The following is a 21067-nucleotide window of genomic DNA, read 5'->3' as shown; positions in this document are numbered from 1 at the left end:
GCACTTCACACCAAAAAGCATCTTGTAATAAAAGCAAGTTCTTGGATTCCCTTTCCCAACTGTGCAATGCCTGGTCATAATTCTTCTCTGGGACTCCACAGAAACAGGGCATTAATGTTCATGTGTCCCACACTATGTGGGCATAGGTGGCCTTGTGCATGCCTGGGGAGAGGTTAAGGGAGTTAACAAAAGGGGCTTAGGTAAGATTTTGTCTTAAGTAAATATAGTAAGGGAGAGAAGGGACTTGGGAAGGCTTGGAACAGCCATTTGGAGACATGTGATGCTCTAGCAAAACATAAATGTGAGTTCCCTAGCAGTTCTCAGCCCATCTAGGATTAGAATATTGTGTTACAGCATCCCTTTCTGCCCCCCAAATGGCCAAATTCACATATTGTCTTTCCCAAGATTTATGTATGGCCTTGCTTCTCTGCCCTTAGGTGAGTGTCTGGCCAAAGTGTGCCCTTCTGTGCTGCTTTGCCATGGCAAGCTGCAGGAAACAAAAATGTGTCCCCATTATGTGGCTGCTCTCTGGAAAAGGAAATTTCTCAGGCTGTGATGGGGTTTGAGAGCAATCCAGCTGGTGGTGCAGAAACAGGACAACTGAGGGCAGGAAGGGCTCTGGGTTGGCCTGGCTGCAGAGGGAGGAGAGCAGCCCTCAGGAATGGTGTGCACCAGCTCCGAGATTTCACAGCTCAGGGTAGAAAGTGCCTGGTGTTGTTTCCAAAGCCTGAGGATGATGTGCTGCAGGTGGTGAGTTTGGGATTGCTGCCTGTAACTGTGAGCAAGGCTGCTGTTCTGCCCGGGCTCACAGAGCAGGTGATGCTCATCCCTGTGCCCATCAGTTCTGCCTCTTTCCCCTTGGTCTCTGCTCCCAGCAGGTGCTGCCTCCTGCTCAGACAGAGCTCTGAGGTGCAGCCTCAGGACTCTGAAGGCCTTGTCACAGCAGATCCCTTTGGGCCAGGACCCAGCTCTGTCCTCTAGCTGACACCTGCAGGGCCAGCACCATCCCAGGTGCTGCAGGGACAGAACCAGGCTGGAGAGAAATAGGGCAACAAAGCCACGCTGTCCCTGCACACCCTGGGATGGTGAGGATATTGCAGACACCTGTCCCAGTTTCTGGTCATGCATTCAGCAATTAAACACATGCAAATTACTACAAAAGTAGATCAGATTAGTAAGGGGAACATATCTATGCAAAGTACTTCTCAGGTCTTGAAGAAAATGAGTTCAAGAGCACACAGACCTGCAGCACAGAAGGGCATAGAGTATACCCTAGAAGCCAGCCCCTCCTTGCATTCCTTGATTCCCAAGTCAGTGCTGACATCTATTCAAAAAGAAGGAAGGTGGGAAAACATTGTGTCTTTCCTGCCTGCTAGGCGGAAGTGTAGGGAGAAGGGCAGTGTCTGAAATATTTGTCACTTTATGTACAACAACTGTCATGCAGAACTTCAGGCTTGTAAGCTGGGCACTGGCACTTGTACCAAACCAGAAATTTAAAGCAGCATTTTGGCAGGATGCTCCCCCCATGAAAAGTACAGTAAGTACAAGAGCTGCTGCCTCCTGCCTCAAGCGAAGGTGAGAGTCTGAGCAGGCTCGGTGCTGTCTCAGGCTGGAGAGGCTGCTGGCAGGTATTTACTGATGGCAGGTTAACTGCTGCTCATTGAGGTCTAGGGTCCTTCATTTATCTGCCTGGAGATGGACAATCCCCTCTGTGATGAGCTGGCTGAGGAAGGGCTGTGGCCATTCTGCTCGTTCCTTCCTGTACCTTCTTGTAAATTCTTGTACATTCCTATATATTCCTGTATTTTCCTGTACATTCCTGTGTATTCCAGTGCATTCCTCTACATTCCTGTACATTCCTGTATATTTCTGCATATTCCTGTACATTTCTCTACATTCCTGTATGTCTATACATTCCTGCACATTCCTGTACATTCCTATATATTGTCTGTACATTCCTGTATATTCCTATACATTCCTGTATATTCCTATATATTCCTATGTTTTTCTGTACATTCCTATATATTCCTGTATATTCCTGTACATTCCTGTACCTTCCTGTATATTCCTATATATTCCTTTAGACTCCTATATGTTCCCATACATTCCTGCATGTTCCTGTACATTCATTGCTATATATTCCTGTACATTCCTGTAGATTCCTGTACATTCCTGCAGATTCCTGTATATTCCCATATATTCCTGTACATTCCTGTACATTTTACACCGTTCCAATTCCTTGCAGCTGACTGCAGGCAGATCCTGTCTTCTCCCCTTCAAAACAATTCCCCTTCTTTCTCCTATCCCCTCCTTCAAATGAAACACACTTGAGGACTACTTTGTCCTTTAATTTCTTTCCCAAGAATGACGGGAACAGGAGCTGGTGTTTAATCATCAAAGAAGTTGAAGCCAGCAAACTGTTCATTAGTCTCTGGCAGTGGCAGCTTGGTTTTTACTAAGTCAGATGTTCCATTTTTCTCCCTCTTTCTGGAGCATCTTGGCTTTCCTAATGTTCTTTTGTGATCTTGGACAAGGAGACCATATGTCATTTGCTTATATAGGGAAGGACTTTTATTTGGTTGCTTTTCCAAAAGGAGGTTCTTTATCAAAGTCAGGGGGGGAAAAGTCAAGTGGTACAGCCAGAGCTAGAGGTGAGTTGCAAAACCTCCTTTATCCCTCATGCCCAGAGCCCTGCAGCAGCAGAAGAGCAATGCCCACTCTCCCCTGCAGAAAGTTATTGTTCCCAGTACCTCACAAGTGCCTCCAGTAACAGCCTGGAACAGTCACCTTCACTTCCAAAGCCCCACTGAAAGGTTTCCAACTCATTTGTCATCCACAAAAATGGACCAGGCACGAGAAAATATCTGTGTTGCCAGAATTTCTGTATTCTGAGCAAATATTTGACCTCTCCACGCACATTATTCTTTCAATTTCTGGTCCTGGCGCCTGGGTCTAGTGGAGCCCCTAATGAGCCTGGCCACTTGTGCCCCTGGACTGGCTCAGTGCTGAGGGTTCTCTAGGTCACAGCACGAAGGAAAATGATGAGACCCAGCCTGCCCATGAGGTGTGTCTCTCAGGAGCTGTGCTGGGGATTTGGGGAGCAGCTGCTGGGAGTTCTGTTCAAACATGGAAGCAGTTGGAAGATGGAGCCTTGCAGCAGCAGGCTCAGCATCCTTGAGCTGTTCTTTCCTGTGAGTTCCCTTCCATAACAACTTGAATTTATTTTCCATATTAATTCTTAGACCTTCCAAAATATTCTTATGCTCCTGAATTCATGCTTTTGTAACATCTAATTGCACAGGCTCTGTGGAAAGTTATTTCCATTACCTTGCCTTCAGTCTACTCTTGTGCAACAGCCCATTGCTGAACGTCAGACTCTGCCAGAGCTCTGCTCTCTGCTTAACCCCTGCAACAATTCTCCCTGCCTTGCTGTCTCCTGCCTCTATCAGAGCCTCTCAACTAGTTCTGAGAGTGTTTGTGGTTATTTGTGCTCTGATGAGTAACCTTGAAGTGTCTAAAAGGAGGTGGGACACTGTGAGCCTGAGAGCACAAGGTTGTGGTTGTTTACCAGCTTAATACATGCACTACAGAGAGTTGGAAAAGAGAAAACCTGACTTGTACCTGTTTAAAGTGATGTGCAAACAGTGAAGGACTCACAGCCACAAGACTGCAGAGGCCAAAGGTTGAATATTTGAGAAATAAGATTAGCTCTCATAAGAGAAACTGAGTGTCTTCAATTAAGAAGGTACCAGCTCTGACTGAGGAGATCCCTAAGTCCAATTAGCTGCAGAATTAAGTATCACAACAAAGACCCTTTTTAACTTCTATTCCCCCCTGCCATTCTCTTTGCTGTTACTGAAGACAGGCTATGAGTCCATAAAGACTTTTGGTCTGGCACAACACACCTGTGTCTCCAAACCCAGCACAAACACATTTGTAAGAACTGCACTTGTGTTCAGAGCATGTTTGTGTCCTGCAAACTGACACAGGAGAAGAGGGGCTCCTCGATTTTGTATCCCTCCTGTCACTGCAGTGACAGAAAGGGACACTGTGGTGTCCCTTAACTGCTCCTGCCCGCCCCTTGCTGTTCTTTGATCCGTGGACAAGGAGGTTCAGGTTCCCATAAGGGCCTTGGTGGTTTGGGCACATCCCTGCACACATTTAACAGCCATGGCTGGCCCACCAGCAGCTGTTCTGTGTCCTCACTGAGTTATGGTGTCTTCAGATGATATCTGCTACCTCCATCCTCAGCCTCCTGCTGCCTCCCAGGGTGTTACTGCTCCAGCAGCACCCCGCCTGTGCTGCCCATGGCAGGAGTGGCTCCTCTCCTGCTTTAGTCCCTTCCCCTGGTTCACAATCATCTCACTGCCTTGTTCCCCCCAAACTGTGCCTTCCTCTGCACAAACATGTTTGTTCCTGTGCTCAGATCTGGTATCTTAGCCTGGGACACTTCTCCAGGAGGCAGCTTTGATGTTGTGTGACAGTGGGTTCATTTCTGCTCCTGGGCTGCACAGAGCCAGCACCATAGGGAGGGGTCCAGGGCCAGGCCAGGTTTGCTTCCCAAAGAGCATTTCACTCCCAAAAGGGGCTCTGTGAGGTGGAGGGGGAGAAGCAGCTCATAGGATAGATGTTAATAAAGGTGTTTGGAAAATGAGCCAGTGGAAATTCATTCTTGAATTCATACCAATGAAGTGCCAGCTTATTTCCCTTCTTGCTGTGACTCAGCTGCTGTTCCCTCAGACTTCTCTGCCCTGTCCTCTGAGAGTCTGGGGAATCCCTGTGCATGCTTGGCTGAGTTTGTTGCCTCTGGGGTTCTGCAGGAAACACCTTCCACCATTCATGCCCCTGCCGTGTCGGCACTCCAGCCTCTCACAATGTGCACCATCTTTGGTTTGGGGGCTCAGCTGAGCTTCAGGACAGGCTGTAATTATCAATATCCTCTCATCTGGAGATGGATTTTAGCATTCCTGTCCTCAGCAGCTGGTAGGACACCCCATCATCCCAACACGAGGGGCCCCAGGTAATCTCCTCTTCCTTCTGCAGTATTTTTGTGTCCCTCCAGGTGAGCTCTGCTCACAGGAGAGCACCTCTGCACCATGAGTGTCTGCCAGCTCTCACCTCTGCCTTGTGTGCCTCACAGAGCAGGAAGGGAGAGAAAAAACCCTTTGGAAAGGCTTTGGGACCCTTGGGAGTGGGGGTATCAGGGGCTGGCACTGGCAGCTGGCACAGAGCTGCTCAGCAGAACCAGGCATGTGCAGGGACCCCTCAGGGACTGTAGGATTGATGGGAGTAGCATGGTGGGGATGGACGGAGACGAGAGATCTCTGCAGCCAGGTCTGGAACTTGGGGTTCATTGCAAAGGGCCTGGGTGCAGGGCCCTGCTGGGATTTGGGGTTTATTGCAAAGGGCCTGGGTGCAGGGCCCTGCTGGGAGCTGCCAAACACAGCTCAGAGCAGCAAAGAGAGAAGAGAGGGGTGCAGAGGATGAGAGGCTGAGAGAGTCAAAGGGTAAGAGAGTAAAAGGGGTAAGAGCTAAGGGCATAGAAAGGAAGAACTAAGACAGCAAAGTTCTCGTTACAATACAATAAATCATCTTCTGTGTTGAATATTCTAATTCTCACTAACTAATCTAGTACAAAATACATATCCTATTTCCATACAGCCTATAAGAATCACTGCATTACTACACTGTGTTACATTTTAAACCCTAAAAACTCCTCTTTGGGCCCCTTCTGCCAAGCTGTAGGGTCTGCTCTGACCCTTGGGCCTGTCTGCAAGCAGAGGGTGTTGTTTCACCTTCAGTCCTGCCACACCATTGTTTTCTAGTTGTTCAGTAACTGAGGTATCTCAAAGCTTTCATTCCAATCTCACTTATAATTTCCATATTCTCAAAACCTTTTGCCAGACAATCATATTTATAAGGCTTTCCTGTTTCATCTTCCCCAACAAGGGACAGCCAGGCTCAGCAGCTCCCCAGCTTCCCAGCAGCTCAGGTGCCATCCGAGCTGCTGGAGGGGAGCTGTGGTGCCCAGAGCTGCCCACACACAGCTGGGACAGGAGGGCAGCTCAGGGATGCTGATGCTGCTGCAGGGGCTTGAAGTTTTTTACAGAAAGCTGATAAAATTGTGGAATGGCTGCCCAGGGAGGTGGTGCAGTCCCCATCCCTGGGTGTGTTTAACTAAGCCTGGATGTGGCACTGGGTGCCAGGGTTTGGTTCAGCTGTTGGGGCTGGGGTGGACTCAATGATTATGAAGGTCTCTTCCAACCTGGTGATTCTGTGAATCCTGTGAAAGTCCTGGGTACCAGACCTTGGGGACATACCAAGGGATGTGGCCACTGCTGGGCTGGCAGAGAGGAAGGAGAGGCTTCTTTTGAAGCACACAAGCCCTTTTAGCAAAGAGGCTCCTGTTTTTTAGGTCAGTAAGCCTCAGCAGGGCTGAAAGAGCTTCCCCCTGGCCAGAGCTGTTGATTCTGGCATTTCAGCTCCCACAGTGGGATGCTAGGCAGGGCACGGCAGCCTGACATGGCCAGCTCAGCTCTGGGCAGAGTTTGCAGGTATCTTTGCAAAGCTTGCTTTTCCTTGGGATGGGAAAAGGGAGAACAAGGGGAGGCATGCAACTTCTGGTCATATCCACCCTTCAAAAGCTCCCTTTGTCCTGTCCCAGCCTTTGTTTTTTAAAAAATGAATTCCAGGGTCATGGTGAACACTTTCCAAAGTGCAGTTTCTGGTGAGGAGTGGTATCTCCCTACTTCCAGCCTCACCTCTCCTCCTCCAGCAGGCATCAGATGAAGCAGAAGCTTGCACAGGGTGGCCTGGCACATCCTGCCTTCTATCTCAGTGCAGATCACCTTGGCAGCTGGCAGCTCCCCACAAAGCTCTGCCATCCTTGCCCCAGCTGTGATGGCCATGGCCAGGCTCTGGCCCTGCCTGAGCATTTCATGGTCCTCCACAAAGACCAGTGGGATCCATCATTTGGAAGCATTTTTGTTGCTGCTGGAGCTGCACTGGTGCAGGGTGGAGAGGGGCCAGGCTACCAGTTAAGAGGCAAGGGAGAAGTCAGATTTTCCTGCACCTCTCTCATTTAGAGACAAGGGAAAAGTCAGATTTTCCTCCACCTATGTCATTTAGAGACAAGGGAAAAGTCAGATTTTCCTGCACCTCTCTCATTTAGAGACATGGGAAAAGTCAGATTTTCCTCCACCTATGTCATTTAGAGACAAGGGAAAAGTCAGATTTTCCTGCACCTCTCGTTTGCTCCTCCAGCAGCACCAGTGGAGAGCTCTGCTTGCTGGGTGTGTGTGCAGAGGGAAAACTCCTCCCTTATCCCTGCACAGGCAGCAGGGACATCCAGCTGTGCTGTCCCACCAAGGTGCCTCAGTCTGAGGTGGAAGGAAGAGCTGGAGGGGTGTGAGAGCTCCAGGTGTGTTTAATTCAGAGTTCTTCACCAAACCTGGTAAATTGGCCAACTGCTGCCAGCTGGTGACTCTGGGAAAGCCAGCTGGTTTCATATCTGTGGCATCAGCAGGCTGGTGAGTGTCATGGATTAGTGGGAGGTTTGGGAAAGCCTCATATTAGCCCAGTGACAGATAAAACCCCACAACAAAGGCCTTGTCATGCAAGGCTTGGAGGGAAATCAGGCTCATTACTTGATTCCTGAACCTATGAACCCCTGCATGCCTTGGCTCCATCTGGCCATTCTGCTGCTGCAGAACAGGGTCACCCTTGTGTGCCTCTGAAGGAAGGCTGTGATTAAGGTCCCAGCAGCTCTGGAGCCTGGCCAGGGTGTGATGTTAGGGTGGCACATGGCTACTCCATAACTGCCTGGCCAGGAAATGGGATATGAAGGGGAAGGCAAGCTCACTGCTTCTCTCCTGGATTCTGCCCCTCTCACCTGCTGGAGGGGCCCTGCCAGTGCTGCCTCCAGCCCCAGCTGTGCCTGCCCTGTCCCTCATCCCCATGCCTTGGTTCTGTCCCTGCCATGTCAGTGCTCTTCATCCCTCTTAGGAGGGCTGACCACTGTGGGGTGGGCACATGCCCTGCTCTTCCTTCTGCCCAGAAATCCTGCCTGCTGTTCAGCAATGTGATGAGAGCAGCAGAACAAGAAGTGGAACACAGGAATCAGCAGAGAGAGAGGCTGAGGGAAACCTGAGGCCCTGCCATGAGCCATGGTTATCAAGTTCTCACCTCCACAATGCTGCCCAGAGAAATCTGTTGTGCCAAGGAACGCAGGAAGGCTGGAGAGCAGAGCTCAGCCCTGGGCTGGGCTGGCTGCTCTTCCCCAGGAAGGTCTCTGCACCTGAAGAACATCCTCTAGCTGATGGCTGGGGTGTAGCTTTTCTGTCAGCACCCCTCTGAGCCTGTTCCATCAGCCCTGGGAACACAGAGGATGTGTTTTAGAAGGTGCATTGTTCACTTTGTAAGCAGCTTGCCCTTTTTGTCTTCTGGAGATCAGTGCCACCTCTTGCCTGCTGCTGCTTGAAGGCAGTGACAGCAGGGTGGCCTGGTTAGGGGTGAGGTGTTGCAGGGCTCTGTCAAGGATTAGGGAAATGCAGGTCAGTGAAGGAGCTTGCCAAGATGTGTGGGTGGAGTTCTCAAAGGGGGGAATGGAAAGGATGCCTCTGTAGCTGAGTGTCCCACAGGCAGAGGATGAGTCTGTTACCTACAGGAGTCAGAGGATTCAGGAATTCGGATGCTCTGCTCCTCTGTGCTCTCACTGCAGTGCAGTCCCAAGCACCCTGGTAGAGATTCTGGCGACACTTTCTTTGCAGGGTCCTGACCAAAATGAGAATGTTTGTGCTTCAGAGAGATGGACTGTGAGCCTTCTGAGGCAGGAGTTTACAGTCCTTTAAAAAGCAGAGCAAAACAGCTCCTTGGCCAGCAAGCTGTCACTGCATCTTTGTTCTTCTCAAGACAGCCCAGAAGGTGACAGATATAGCTCTGTATCGGGTGTGCTCCACAGATTTACACTGTGACCTTTTGGTGTGCATGTGGGTCTGGATTTCTGAATCATAGTTAGATACCCAGAATCTGGCATTATCATGATGTGGGATTATTTGAGCTTGTTTTCAGAGGTGTTAATCAAACCTGGCTTTGAATGAAGGCTGTGGGAGAAGACAGGCAGGCAGATGCCTCAGTGCTCAGCCCAGATGTTGGTGCATGAGCAAGATCCTCACCAGCTTGTCACACAGAGCTGGGATTTGCAGAGCAGAAAGACTCATCCTGCAAATTCATGTGGTCAAGGGGATTCCTGTGGCACTGCAGGGACTGCTTGAGAAGAGACAATGTGTCTGTGGTCCCACCTGTTCTAGATCATTTGCAAAAATGCTTTTAATATGGGTCTCTTTGAGCTAAGTCTCATAAGCTCTTGGAGGTCTATTTCATACCCAAGATAGCTCAGCTACCTTAGAAGGCTTAAAATCACAGATGGCTTCTGTGGTAGTGTTAAAACAAAAAAAGGTTTTAATAAAAGGCAAAATAACAAAACTCTTTACAGAGAAAAACTGAGCCAGGTGCAAAAGGTCTTTGCCCCTAGTAAAACACCTCACAAAAGTGATTAGTTTATTTGTTCTCTTCTTTTTCTAGTAAATTGCTTAGGCAAGACTTTTTAGCTTCTGTCCAATTAGCTATCCTTAAATTTGAGATGAAGTCTCCTAAGTCATATGAGATGTCTCTTCACCTAATTGAGGAGAGAAATTTACAGACTTATTTCCTTTTTAAGGGGACAAAAGATGGTTTTATCACTCTGTCAACAAGAAGCACATTCCTATAGCTTTTTATTTAAGGACTTGGGGGAAAATCTCTGACTTCTGTAAGGTCACTGTCAACAGGACTTGTGCCCACTTCCCAATCAATCCATAGCTTTTAATGCCATCTGGTTTGCCCCAAAAATCTTATCTCCCAGCCTATTTAAGACCTGTTGTGAGAATGTTTCCTGAGAATGTTTCCTGTTGTTGGTGTGTACAGGATTCCTTCCTGTACTGCTTGTTTACCTGGGAAGAAGAAGCTGTTCTATTATGTAGCACCACACTGTGCCTCTGAACAGGCTGATCCAAGGCCTCTGGATGTGCCCAGCAATGGGTTTGGTTTCTGTGCCTCTGAACAGGCTGATCCAAGGCCTCTGGATGTGCCCTGGATGTGCCCAGCAATGGGTTTGGTTTCTGCAGAGCAGCAGCCACCAACAGCTCACACTCCCTTCTATAAAATTCTTGTGTTAGCAACAGTTTTGTGTCAGCTTTTCTCTGTTGGACAGGAGGGGAGCAGGAGGTTTGTATGGCATTGTGCTGGTTGGGGATGATTGGGAATCACAGAATTATTTAGGGTGGAAAAGACCTCTAAGATTGAGTTCCACCTGTGACTGAGTGCCACATCCAGTTGTTCCTTGGACACCTCCAGGGATGGGGACTGCACCACCTCCCTAGGCACTGCATTCTGATGTTTAACAACCCTTTCCATGAAGAGCTTCCTCCTGCTGTCCAAATTTATGGGGAATTTTTCAGGGAAGTGCCCCTTTACCAGTGGATCATGCTCCACTGATGACAGATTTCCTCCCCATACGTCCCTTCCTGAGAACCACCACAAACTCCCAGCTCAGCTCCCATCATGAGGCAAGTGCTCAGAGCTGGTCACAGTTGGCCTGGCCCAACCTTCAAACCTTGGCCTCGAGGTGAGGCTCTCCCTGTGCCCTTTGGAACAGCCTCAGCTTCTGCTGAAACCAAAATTGTCATTTACCAACTATCAAGCAGTGCCTGGACATGAGTGGATTTCATTTATGTGACCTTTGTGTGAGGGAAGTGTGGAACAACCCTGGAAGTGTTTGCTGGGTAGCCACTAAAATTTATTCCCCATAAATTTGAACACCCTTTGGTGCTCCTGTAGCCTGACTGGTGCAGACACTGCTGCAGGCTGGGACAGCAGGAGTGGGATGCAGTTTTGCTTGATTGGAAACATAAATGGCAAGGACAGGGGAAACAGGGGACAGAACATAATCGTGTTTTGTCCCCTGCAAAACATGGGTTTGCTCCCATTTTCACAGAACAAATCACAGCGCACACCCCTCCAAAAAAAGGGAAAAAGAAAGACAAAAAAACAAAACAAAACAAAACAAAGCCCAAAAAAACAAAACTAAAAAATGCAACCTAAAACAAACCTAAAACAAAAAACCAAGAAACAATAACAACAAAAAAAAAAACCAAAAAAAAAACCCAAACCAAAACCAAAACAAACAAACCCCCCCCCCCCCCCCAAACCCCAAAAAATCCCTTTAAAAATACTTTTGGAGGTGTGGACCCACACATTTGGGCGCTGAGGAACTGGGGGAGGTGTTGGCAGTGGTTGGTGAGGGGCTGGAGCTGCAGTGCCCCCAGGCTGACGTGTGCCCGTTTCTCTGCCAGGATTACACCATCACCATGTACTTCCAGCAGAGCTGGCGGGACAAACGCCTGGCCTACAACGACCTTCCTCTCAACCTGACCCTGGACAACAGGGTGGCTGACCAGCTGTGGCTACCTGACACCTACTTCTTGAATGACAAGAAGTCCTTTCTGCACGGGGTGACGGTGAAGAACCGCATGATCCGGCTCCACCCCGACGGGACCGTCCTCTACGGCCTCAGGTGAGTCCCAGGGTTTGCTGGAATGGTTCCTGTCTGTTGGGAAGGATGGAAGTTTGACAAGAAAGTCTCACATATATGTGTGCTTGGCAGAAAGATTTTTGAATGTAGAACCTTGTCCTGGTTTAGGGCAAATTTGGGAGAAAACCTCCAAAGGGGGCCCCTCCAGAAAGCAAACCCACATTGTTCCCCCCAAGCAGTTTGGGAACGATTCCTCAGAGAGAAGTGGAAAGAACCTGTTTATTTAACAGGCAAAGCACCCCCCAGCACACAAAATGAACAATACCAGGTGACACCACTCTTTCACTGCTCTGAAAAAGATGAGAAATTCAGAAAGTCTCTCTGAGGGGTGGTTGCTCTGTTCTCAGTCCCTCCAGTGCTGGGGATGGCTGCTGCCCAGAGCAGGCCCCACTAGGCTGCAAGGTGCAAACTCTCCATGTTCCCAGGTCCCAGTCCTAAGCAGGTTCGAGTAGGTCCAAAAAAGGGAAAGGAAAAACAGTCTAGGGAAAATTTGGACTGCTTAGCTAAACTAACTAATGAGCAGAAGCAAAAAGTAGGAGCAAAGCAGAAGCAAGAGCAAGAACAAAGCAAAAAGCCAGGCAAAAAGCGGAAGCAGCATCCATGTACTGCCCAGTCTCTGTGTCCCACCAGCCATGGGGGGAGCAGGCTGATAAGAAACCAAAGCAAAACTTTCACTCTTCAGAGCCAGTCTTGAAGGCACAGAACATAAACAGAACACAGGAATGGGGATACAAACATGATAACGTCACCCTAGGACAAACCTGAAGAAGGAATAGAGATGGAAGCAAGTTTCCATATAGAAGAAAATAATTGCTGAGCCAGTCTTACTGGATAACCAAGGGTATGTTAGTTAGAAGGGGTTTTTATGACTTAGAGCAAAGGATAAACTCACCACAAACAAGATGTTTTTACCAAGTAGAAATCACAGGTAAACAAGATTGCCCATGTTGCAAGTCGAAAAAAGGTCTCAGAATTTTCCACTGCACGAAAACTGAAAAACAACTTCTAGCTTAAACTGTAATGTACTAACTTTTAGTGGTTGGAGAACAGTAACATGAATATGGTAATTATAGTAGTTATGATAGGCTGTAGGTAAAAGTTAAGGTACAGATTCGTTCTTCTGTATTGAGATGCTCAGCAAAGAAAAGTATATAATGCAATGTAACCAAAACCAAAGTGTCTTCAGGCCTGCCTGCAGCTGGAGCTGACAGCTGTGGGCACAGCTCTGTCACCCACAACCCTGGACTGCTGTAACTCTTGGATGGAATAAACTGAATTTTGAAGAGCTGCCTGAGTCCCACATCCCTCATTCAGGCTCTTACTCCTGTCAAAAACCACACCTCATTTGAACTTCTCTTGTCTCTAAAAATATTCTGGCAAGGCAAGGGTCCAAAAGATACTACAGTGCTATGCAGTTTTGTGTCTCTGTTCTTTCTCCAAGCTGGAAATGGCTGTTTCTTTCAGGCCTCCAACATTTCCTGTGCTGCTATAGATGGATGTTGGAGAGGGGAATAGTCTGCTCTGGGCGTTTCAGGTCACTGTCATTCATGTTGCATAACACTTCCATTTGAAACACTCATTTTCAGTTGCTTATAATTTTCTGCAAGTTTGGGCTATGGAGATGAGCCTTTGTTACTGTGGTATCCAGAACTAAATGTCTGTAGCCTTTTAGTCAAACCACTTCAGTCAATTTTTGTGTTCAAGATGGGTTTGTGTAAGGTTAAGGAAAACATCTGTTTATTTGAACAATTCTGAGGAATGAGGCTTGAAAATTGATATCTGGTAGGAGAATGGTCCTCAGTGAGATGTTTTGTGGTGTCTGGAACATAGGCAAGTCCAAGGCCTTTGAAATTGCTGTGCTTGTGTGAAGTGCAGGGAGAAAAGGTTGCTCTTACTCTTTTATCTGGGTATGTGAAGGGGCAGGGTATGTAATAAAGTTGAATGGAGAAGCAGAGGGCAAAAGGGCAAATTTGAAGCTGCAGAGTGCTGTAGCTGAAGTCTAGGAAATGGTTTTTCCAACCCTGTATTTGTTTGCTTTAGTCTCAGGGTTTTGGGGTTTTTTTGTTTGGGTTTTTTGTTGCTGTTGGGTTTATTTGGTGAGGGTTTTTTATTTTTGTCATGCTTTTTTTTTTCCTTTTCAATTACCAAAATTCACAGCTGGCTCTTTTGACCTGCCTCCACAAATATTTGTGATAGCATCTGGGCTTTTGTTCCAGAGATGGAGGCAAGGGGGAGAAAAGACCTTTCCCCTTCAGAGAGGTACACCCACCCTTCCATTCACAGTATCAGCTGTTGTGCTCTGTTGTGCTCTGTGGCAAAGTGTGACTTTAGGATTATTTTACACCTCTCTGAGTGGCAGGGCTGTTTTGAGGAGGGTAGGGCATGGCAAAGCAGGAGGCTGCCCAGAACATCATCCTGCCAGAGGTGGTTGTGCCCTGTGCTCTCCCTGCAGCAGAGCCCAGGGAAGCCAAAGGAGCAGCAGCACTGCTGGTGCTGAGGGACACCCAGGGCTCCCTGGGGTCATGTCTGGGCTGGTTTTGCCTTTTTTTAATGGAAGCCTTCTGCTCCAGGCCCAGAGACAGCAAAAGGTGGGACAAGCCCGGCTCTGTGACCTGTCCTTGCTGTGCCTGTCCCTCCCCAGGACAGGTACATCATCTCTCCCCATTGCCAGTGATGTTGTTTGGCTGAACCTGTCACAGAGCCACAAGCTGCCTTTGCTGACCCACCAGAGACACTGCAGCAGTCCCACAGCTGACTCCCACAGATCTCCTCATTGTACCCCAACAGCAGTGAAGGGCAGGCAGGAAGATATTTTGACTTGGAAGCAGGTAGGAGTATAAATTCAGGAAGGAGGGGGCAAAGAATGCAGCTGAGATCAGGCTGCTCTTTGCTGCTGATCAGCCCACCTGAGCACAGAGCTGCCTCCCCCAGGCTGGTGGGCAATCTCTGCACACACCTGCACAGCACAAGTACAAGTACTGCTGTATTTTTATCAGCTGCTATTTAGCTTGAAGAATGAGCAGTGTGAACCCAGGCAGTGCAAGTACTTGGAGGGTTTGCACTCGAGCTGGGCCACAGTGCCAGCTCCTCATGCACTGTCCCTTCCCTTCCCTTCCCTTCCCTTCCCTTCCCTTCCCTTCCCTTCCCTTCCCTTCCCTTCCCTTCCCTTCCCTTCCCTTCCCTTCCCTTCCCTTCCCTTCCCTTCCCTTCCCTTCCCTTCCCTTCCCTTCCCTTCCCTTCCCTTCCCTTCCCTTCCCTTCCCTTCCCTTCCCTTCCCTTCCCTTCCCCCTGGAATGACCTGTGCAAATGGGAGAGAAGAGGAAAATTGCACCCAGACCAAATGAAAGAAAATTACAGCTGTTTGTCTGCTATTTCCAGGCCTCAGTAAGAGCTGCCTGTGTTGGTTTAACTTTTGGCTGGTTTTCCTGGAAGCTGCTCCCTTGCCCCTGGAGAAAATGACAATTGCAGAAGTGAAGCTCTGAGCAATGGCAGCTCCTGCTCCCCAGCTGTACCTCGGGTCAGGGTGGCTTGCTGGAAGCACTGGGGGTACAAGCCAGGTGCCCTGAATGCTTGAAGTTCCTCTAGCTTTGCTCACAGTGGTAGGAAAAGGATTTCTTTAGGGCTGCTTTCTATGCTGACTCCTGGACCTGCAATTTTGCTGAAAACAGGAGTACTAGGTCCAGTTTTTTCCAGGTGTAAATAACAATGATCCTACTCAAAAATACACAGCAGGTGTAAGCAAGCAAGAAAACAGTCCCTGAATATTCACCTGAGCTCCCCTCCTCTCTGTAAATGTGCAGCCAGGCTTGCCCTGCCAACAGGCAGAGAGGGGAAGGTGCACCCAGTGCTCTGAATCCTGCTCTTGTCCTGCATTTTGTGGAGGAATTGATGAAATGGAGTCACCCTGATGGCAGAGGGCCAGAAGAGGCAATACCTGCCTCTTTTCCTTTGTTTGCCAGTTTGCCCCTGAGCAGATCCCACATCTCCTGCTCCTCTCCCTCCCCGCCAGCCGCTTCCCCCTCCTCTGAGCTGATCCTGTAGCAAAGTGACTCAATCATGCTATTTGTGGCACAACAGTCATTTTTTTCCAGCAGGCTCTGATGTCAGAGAGCAGGGAAGGATGACATCCTGGCAGGCCCCTGCCTTCAGCAAGTGTTCCAGGGACCAGCAGGACCAGGCTCAGTCCCTGGACCAGACCCCAGGGTCCCAGTGAAGGCACACCCAAGTCATGAGGAGCTCCTGACCACTGTGAGAACAAGAGCAGGCTCCAGATAACTTGTTTGCATGAGTAAATGAAGCCCTGTAACCCATTGTGAGAGCTGGGTGTCAGAAAAGCATATTCTTCTTGGTTTTGGTGGAATTAGCAAATTAAAGGTTGAAGGAATTGCAATCCAGCTCCATCTCAGGGAAGCATTCCATACAAAAGCTTACTCCAAAATTAATTCCCACCAGGCTCACATTAATAGCTGGTTGCCAGGTCTCCAACAAAAGGAATGAATAAACAGCAGCAGTGATGCTGGGATGCAGGACTGGTGTTTCCTACCCCCTTCCTCAAGCAGTTACCAGATGGCACAAACTCCAGAAAGCCAAAGAGAGCCCTGAGCCAGCCCAGAGGGCAGCCCCAGCTCTGCAGGCACGGTGGGATGGGAGGATGCAGGAGGTGTGACCTGGCACTGGGATGGGAGGATGCAGGAGGATGCAGGAGGTGTGACCTGGCACTCACCTGGCCCCTGAGCACCTTGCTAGAGTGAGAAGTGCCTGTGGAGCGCAGGAGGGTGTTCACCAGGGTGTGAAACTGGGGAGTGCTAAAATGATGTGAAAATCCTACAAAAGAAAGGGAGGGTTGAAGGTGCTACCCACAAAGACAAAGCTGCTGAGTGGTGGAGAGAGGTGGATAAAACAGTGAGGAAAATCTGAACAGCACTGGCTGAATTTCATATGTTTTTCCACCTAATAGAAAAATACATTAATTTTTTTTTTGGTCAGAAATTGCATCAGTTCCATCAAGTTTTAAATAAAAAATCAGGGAGAATTTTTTTCATTTAAGAAAAACCATGTCAGTGCATGTTGATGTTTCACTTAGGTCAATATTTCCCTCACTCTTACAAGCTGCTTTACAACCACCATTGATGTTTGAGTAACAGAATTACCAAGGCTTCCTCTGAACCTCCAGACATTGTCTGGAGCCCTGCCCCAATATTCAATAAGCTTTACATTATCACACATTCAAGCTCTGCATTGGTCTGGGATTTTTATTTCCTTGCCCAGACCATGCAGCATCCATTTGGTAGTGAAACAAGTCGGCACTTGTCAAGTGCTGATGTCACCAGCATTTTGCTGTCTGTTTTCAGAGACCTAAAAATAGCAACCACTGTAACAATGCTGAAATTCTAGTGTGGTAATTGGGGAATCATATTTGAAACCAGCTTTAAAACACCCTTCAGGGAAATCTTGGAGCCGTTTGGTGTCATTCTAATTAGAGGATTTTTGGCTAAACAGGTGATGTGAGGAGGCCAGGCTGCCTCCATGGGCGGGTGGGGAATCTGGGGTGTTGGGAAGCAGGAATTCCTCCCTGGAATCTGGGGTGTTGGGAAGCAGGCAGGGAGCAGCGTGGACCGTGCCTGGCTGGCGAGGAGCCCAGGCAGTGTAAACTGAGCAACTGGAGAAGTGCAGAGGAATTGGGTGGTGGTGGAGGCTAAATCCTGTGTGGAGGGAAGGAGGGATCTCCTCCTGCGAAGCTGGGGGTGGTGCTGGGGAACGTGTGCATGTGTGAGGTGGGGGTTTTTATTCCTGGCCCTGGTGATGTAACGAGGTGTGCTTGAGGGGTGAGTCAGCTCAGGAGCACGCTGAGGTGCCAAGGCAGCACCGTGGGGCTCCGAGCCCAAGGAATGCTCTCCTGGGGAGGCAGAGCCCTCTCATTGGTGTAAAAAATCCCTTAGAGCAAGAGGGATAGAATTGCCATGCTTCAAACACCTCAAAATGTCTTAAACTGAGATATGCTGGGTGTATCTGCTTTGGCAGTGCCTCATTTCTGCTCTCTGTGGTGACTTCTCACTATTCAGCTGCTCCTGGGGCCACCAGCCCTCTCACTGCTGACCCTTGGTGGGCAAGACAGCAGCCATGACATCCCTCTGGCTCATCTGGCACTGTGGAGCAGCACAGGGTGATGTCAAACATCCCATCTGATGGCCCATGGCCCAAGAGATGCAAGGCAGCAGCCAGGACATCCCTCTGGCTCACCTGGCATTGTGGAATGGCACAGGGTGATGTCAAACATCCCACCTGCTGGCCCATTCAGCCCTGGGGACACTGTCATATTGTCACAGCCCCCTGTGCCACCCCAGAGCCTGCCCTCTCTGCTCCCCATGGCTGGGGCTCCTCCTGGGGGCTTCTCCAGAGCCCCCATCCCCAACCTGCCCCTTGATCAGGATCCAGCCCTGGCAGTGCTGCATTCCCCAGGTCCCAGCCTGGGGTTATTTAGCTCTCCAACCAGTAGAAAGGTTTCTTCTGCTCCTGTCTCACTTGGAGATGCTGTCTGCAGCCATGTCCTTGTTTTCTCCATGGGTATTTGTTGATTTTCCACAAGAATCTGGCCTGATGGGTTAAGACAGGAGTTTTTAACACAGAGGAGTTTTTTTCTGTGCTGAGACCACTGAGCAATTTTCTTCTCCCATCTCACAGGCCAGCAGGGAAGAAATCTACTATTTTTGCTTCCCTTTCCCTCCCTGAGAGAGTTTTCTCTGGAAATGTGAGAGATGATTCAGGCTCTACCCTGCCTCTGGGAGCTCTGCCTGCTCCCTCTGCAGGTTAGGCAAAGGCAGCAGAAATCTCCCCTGTGGCAGCTAGGGTGCAAAAAGTTGGACTCACATCCATCCATCCATCCATCCATCCATCCATCCATCCATCCATCCATCCATCCATCCATCCATCCATCCATCATCCATCCCCTTGGAGCTAGTCCTGAAGCCTTGTTCTGCTCCCACCCCCAAGCCTTGCCTTGGGTCAGCTCCTTAGCACAAAGATGTGGAGGTTGAAGAAAAATTCATTAGGTAGGTGAGAGTGTTTAATTAAGAGCTCAGCTCCCCAGCTGAGGTTAAAGATAGAGCCTCTCCTGCATTTTTGTCTCCTAGGGTTGGGACGATGGATTTAACAGGAAACACTTAAAGAAAGCTTAATAATATGAAATTTCTCAATAATCTTAGAAGATGTGGAAGAAATTGGAGCTTACTAAACCAGGACAAAGCAGCAAAGCCAAAGCTGCTCCTCCATCCTTGACATCCTTGCATCTTTGCAAGAACAAAGGCTAGCACCCTCCTGGCTGGAATTGCTGCCTGTGCTGCATCTACTATGAGTCTGAGTTGTTTATTAGCAGAAACAGAGGTCAGGCAGCATCCACTGTCTCCTGAGGCAGCATCTCTTCATCTTCCTGCATGTCCTGCCCAGCCACCACTCTTAAGCCTGTTCCTGGGCTTTGCCTGTTCTTTGCCACCTCCCATAGGTTTGTTTGTGCCAGCCTGATGCTCTTGAAGGGAGATACCTCTGTTAAGTGCAAGTCACTGATATCTGAAACTCAAGTGTAGGAAAAGAACATTTTTAAAGGTGTTCCACCAGTCTCTTGTCCCCCAGTTCAGCTGGAAGCTGGCCAAATGCATGGTGCATTTGGGATGGAATAAAAGGGCAGAAAAACAAAACCTTGCAGTTTTGTACTCTGCCAGGGTGGAAAAATGGTTGGTTAAGAAGAGTGGTACCCTAAGCATGGTTTAGAAAAGCTTCCTTTTCCTCTCCCATCTGAGTGCAGTGCACACTGTTATTTATCAAAGGATGCCTATGCAAGCACAGATGCTTTTGGAAACAGAGTGACCTTAGCAGGACTGTGCCAAGGCTTGTGGAGTCAGTTTTAGGCAAACGGACACGAGGGGAAAATATTCCATATCCTTGCCTTGCTCTTGGTTCAATCATGACCTCCAGGAGTTTGCAAAGATCAGGCTGTGTTAAAAGAATGGCAAAATTCACCACGGGTTTATAAATCCCTCCAGGCCCTTGGAAGTTTGTGCTTACTGCCAGGCAGAAGGTGACATTTGCCAGCATGTTTTTTATGACTGACTTTGAGAATGTGCAGAATAAGAACTCGGTTTTGGTTTTATTCCCATGTTTAGCAAAACAGTAATTTTGCCTCTCTTTCTACTCTTAGTCACCAGAATTCCCGTAGGAGTCTAACTTGCCCCATGGGGCGAGCCTGAATAAGTCCTTCAGAACCTGAGCTTCCATCCATTCTCCTCATTGCTGCAAACTGCTGGGAGCTTTGGGAGTCTGCATCCCCAGGGGATGGGAGCATCTTTAGCTTCTCAGGAGATCTGGAATCCAGAAAGTTGTAACCAGCAACTTAAATGTTTGTCTTTGGCTGTGAGGGTGTTTGTGTTAGTCCCTGCATCATGGCACTTCATCTATAGCAGGGAAATAGGGTGAGGTGTTTGCTGGCTGTGTCTCTCCTGAAATTAGAAAGGCAGTATTGGGGGAATTTGTGTTGTTCCCTTCCTGTTCTCAGCCATACTGAGTTTTAGTCAGTGTCCTTTCCAAGACAAAGGTGTCAGGGAGTATTCCTGGACACTGAACATCAGTGTCCTCCACAGTCAGTTTGTTTCCTGGCTTTGCTCTGTCTCCAAAACAGTCCCTTGGGCATCTCCAGTCAGAGCCCAGCAGAGGCTGGTGACCATTCCCAACAGGCTTTCTGCAGCCAGACCCTTTTCAGTGGGGTAGAAATTGAAGAGTAGGCCAAGACTGTTCCATGCCAGTTGACACTGCCCTCAGAAACCAATGCCAGGCATTTTTAATTTGCTGGGATAGACACAGTCATGATGCAGAAGTTTATTTTGTGAGGATGAGCTTTAAGGGAAAAGCCCCCCACTCACTTTAGCAATGCCTCAAAGGTAATGGTCTTCTGTCTTCTACTCAATCCTCCTTAGAAAGCCTGGGCTGGCTGCTTCTGCAATCAGGCCACATTTTTGGGAAGTAATCCTTTACCCCTCACACTTGTGGCTGGTGAGCTCAGTTCTCCCAACACGCTGGAGATGATGCTGGGATTAATGATGCTGGATGGCCAAGGGCTCTCAGAGCCTGCAGCAGAGGGAGATGTGGCTGGGGCAGGAGCTGAATGTGCAGCTCCCCTGAAGGTGCCCAGCACCAGGGTAAGGAGGAGATGGAAAGGAGACCCTGGACTGCAGCAGGGTTTAATGGCAGCTTCTATGCTGCTCTATGCCCGTGCACTTATATAATCATTCTAAATAAGACAGAAGAAGCCATTAATAAGTAAACAGTGATGAGGAGGATCAGAGGGGGAATGAAATGGCTGGTGGTGTTCATGTCAGAGAACTGAAATATTTGTGGAGAACTGATGGTTTGCAGCAACCTGAGCGCTCCCTTTTGAGCTGCAGCTGTGTT

General features: G+C 48.8%; 1 protein-coding gene across 2 annotated transcripts in view; it reads left to right on the top strand.

The window, feature by feature from the left end:
* Nucleotides 1-21067, top strand: part of LOC131563881 (gamma-aminobutyric acid receptor subunit beta-4) — a 77591-nt gene that overhangs the window by 40298 nt on the left and 16226 nt on the right. For both annotated transcript variants that reach the window (XM_058814078.1, XM_058814077.1), the window contains exon 4: nt 11391-11611. In XM_058814078.1, coding sequence (XP_058670061.1) covers nt 11391-11611 — 221 coding nt within the window. The remainder of the gene's footprint in view (nt 1-11390; nt 11612-21067) is intronic.

This window comes from Ammospiza caudacuta, chromosome 14, assembly GCF_027887145.1.
Source record: "Ammospiza caudacuta isolate bAmmCau1 chromosome 14, bAmmCau1.pri, whole genome shotgun sequence".
NCBI classification, from domain to species: domain Eukaryota; kingdom Metazoa; phylum Chordata; class Aves; order Passeriformes; family Passerellidae; genus Ammospiza; species Ammospiza caudacuta.
Note: the sequence above shows the minus strand (reverse complement) of the source record. Positions and strands in the feature narration are given on the sequence as shown.